We start from the raw sequence: 833 nt of genomic DNA on the forward strand, positions 1-833 counted from the left end.
CTTGAATGCAGGGGCTTGTTTAGAAATACCTGGATGTTTTGAATTTAAAAAATATATATTATAATGTTTGCAACAGTATATGCTAATCATTCTCTTAAACAAGTTTAAGTTTCTAAACAAGCCTCCACGTCACTAACCCCGGTTTGGGGGCGTGACAAGACTTGGTATCAGAGCCCTTGGTTTAGAACCTTAGGGTTTGGAATTATGCATACATGAATGACATCAGGAAACCACTAAAATAGTCTAGCTTTCTTTTCAGATAAAAGAATGCCGCCGCGCCATAAAAACCATAACCCACCAGCGATGCCAAATGAGCAATTCATGGAAGCCACGTACGCCGCTTTCCAGGAGATGGCTACTAGAGCCCAAAATGAACGTCCCACGGAGGACAGAAAATAGAACTACTTCCGTGAGTACATGCGTAGTTCAATTCCTGCATTCACTAGCGCAGGTGGACCCGAGGAAGCTGAGTATTGGTTCGAATCGGTGTCTAAGCATCTAAGTACCATGGGAGTACCGGATGAGTATTGGGTGGAGTTCGCAGCTTTTAAGTTTGAAGGTCCTACAGGTGCATGGTGGAAGCATATCCGGCGAATGCAAGATGTAGAGGGGATGACTTGGGAACAATTCGAAGCACTCTTTAATGAGCAATTCTTTTCCCAAAGTTATAGAGATGAAAAGGCCATGGAATTCATGGGCCTACAGCAAGGGGAAATGACAGTGAGGGAATACGAAGCTAGTTTCAATGAACTGTCCCGTTTTGCTCCCTCCTTGATTGAATCGGAGCGCATGAAATGCCTAAAGTTTGAGAAAGGTCTTAAGGGTGTGATCCG

At 43.9% G+C, this 833-nt stretch overlaps 1 protein-coding gene across 1 annotated transcript in view; it reads left to right on the plus strand.

Moving 5' to 3' along the window:
• The first annotated feature begins 417 nt into the window (after positions 1-417).
• The window catches only part of LOC112094830, a 2,508-nt gene continuing 2,092 nt past the window's right edge, over positions 418-833 (plus strand). The window contains exon 1 of the mRNA XM_024176528.1: positions 418-803. Within this exon, the coding sequence (XP_024032296.1) occupies positions 418-803 (386 nt within the window). The remainder of the gene's footprint in view (positions 804-833) is intronic.

This window comes from Morus notabilis, unplaced genomic scaffold (assembly GCF_000414095.1).
Source record: "Morus notabilis unplaced genomic scaffold, ASM41409v2 Scaffold552, whole genome shotgun sequence".
In the NCBI taxonomy this organism is placed as follows: Eukaryota; Viridiplantae; Streptophyta; class Magnoliopsida; order Rosales; family Moraceae; genus Morus; species Morus notabilis.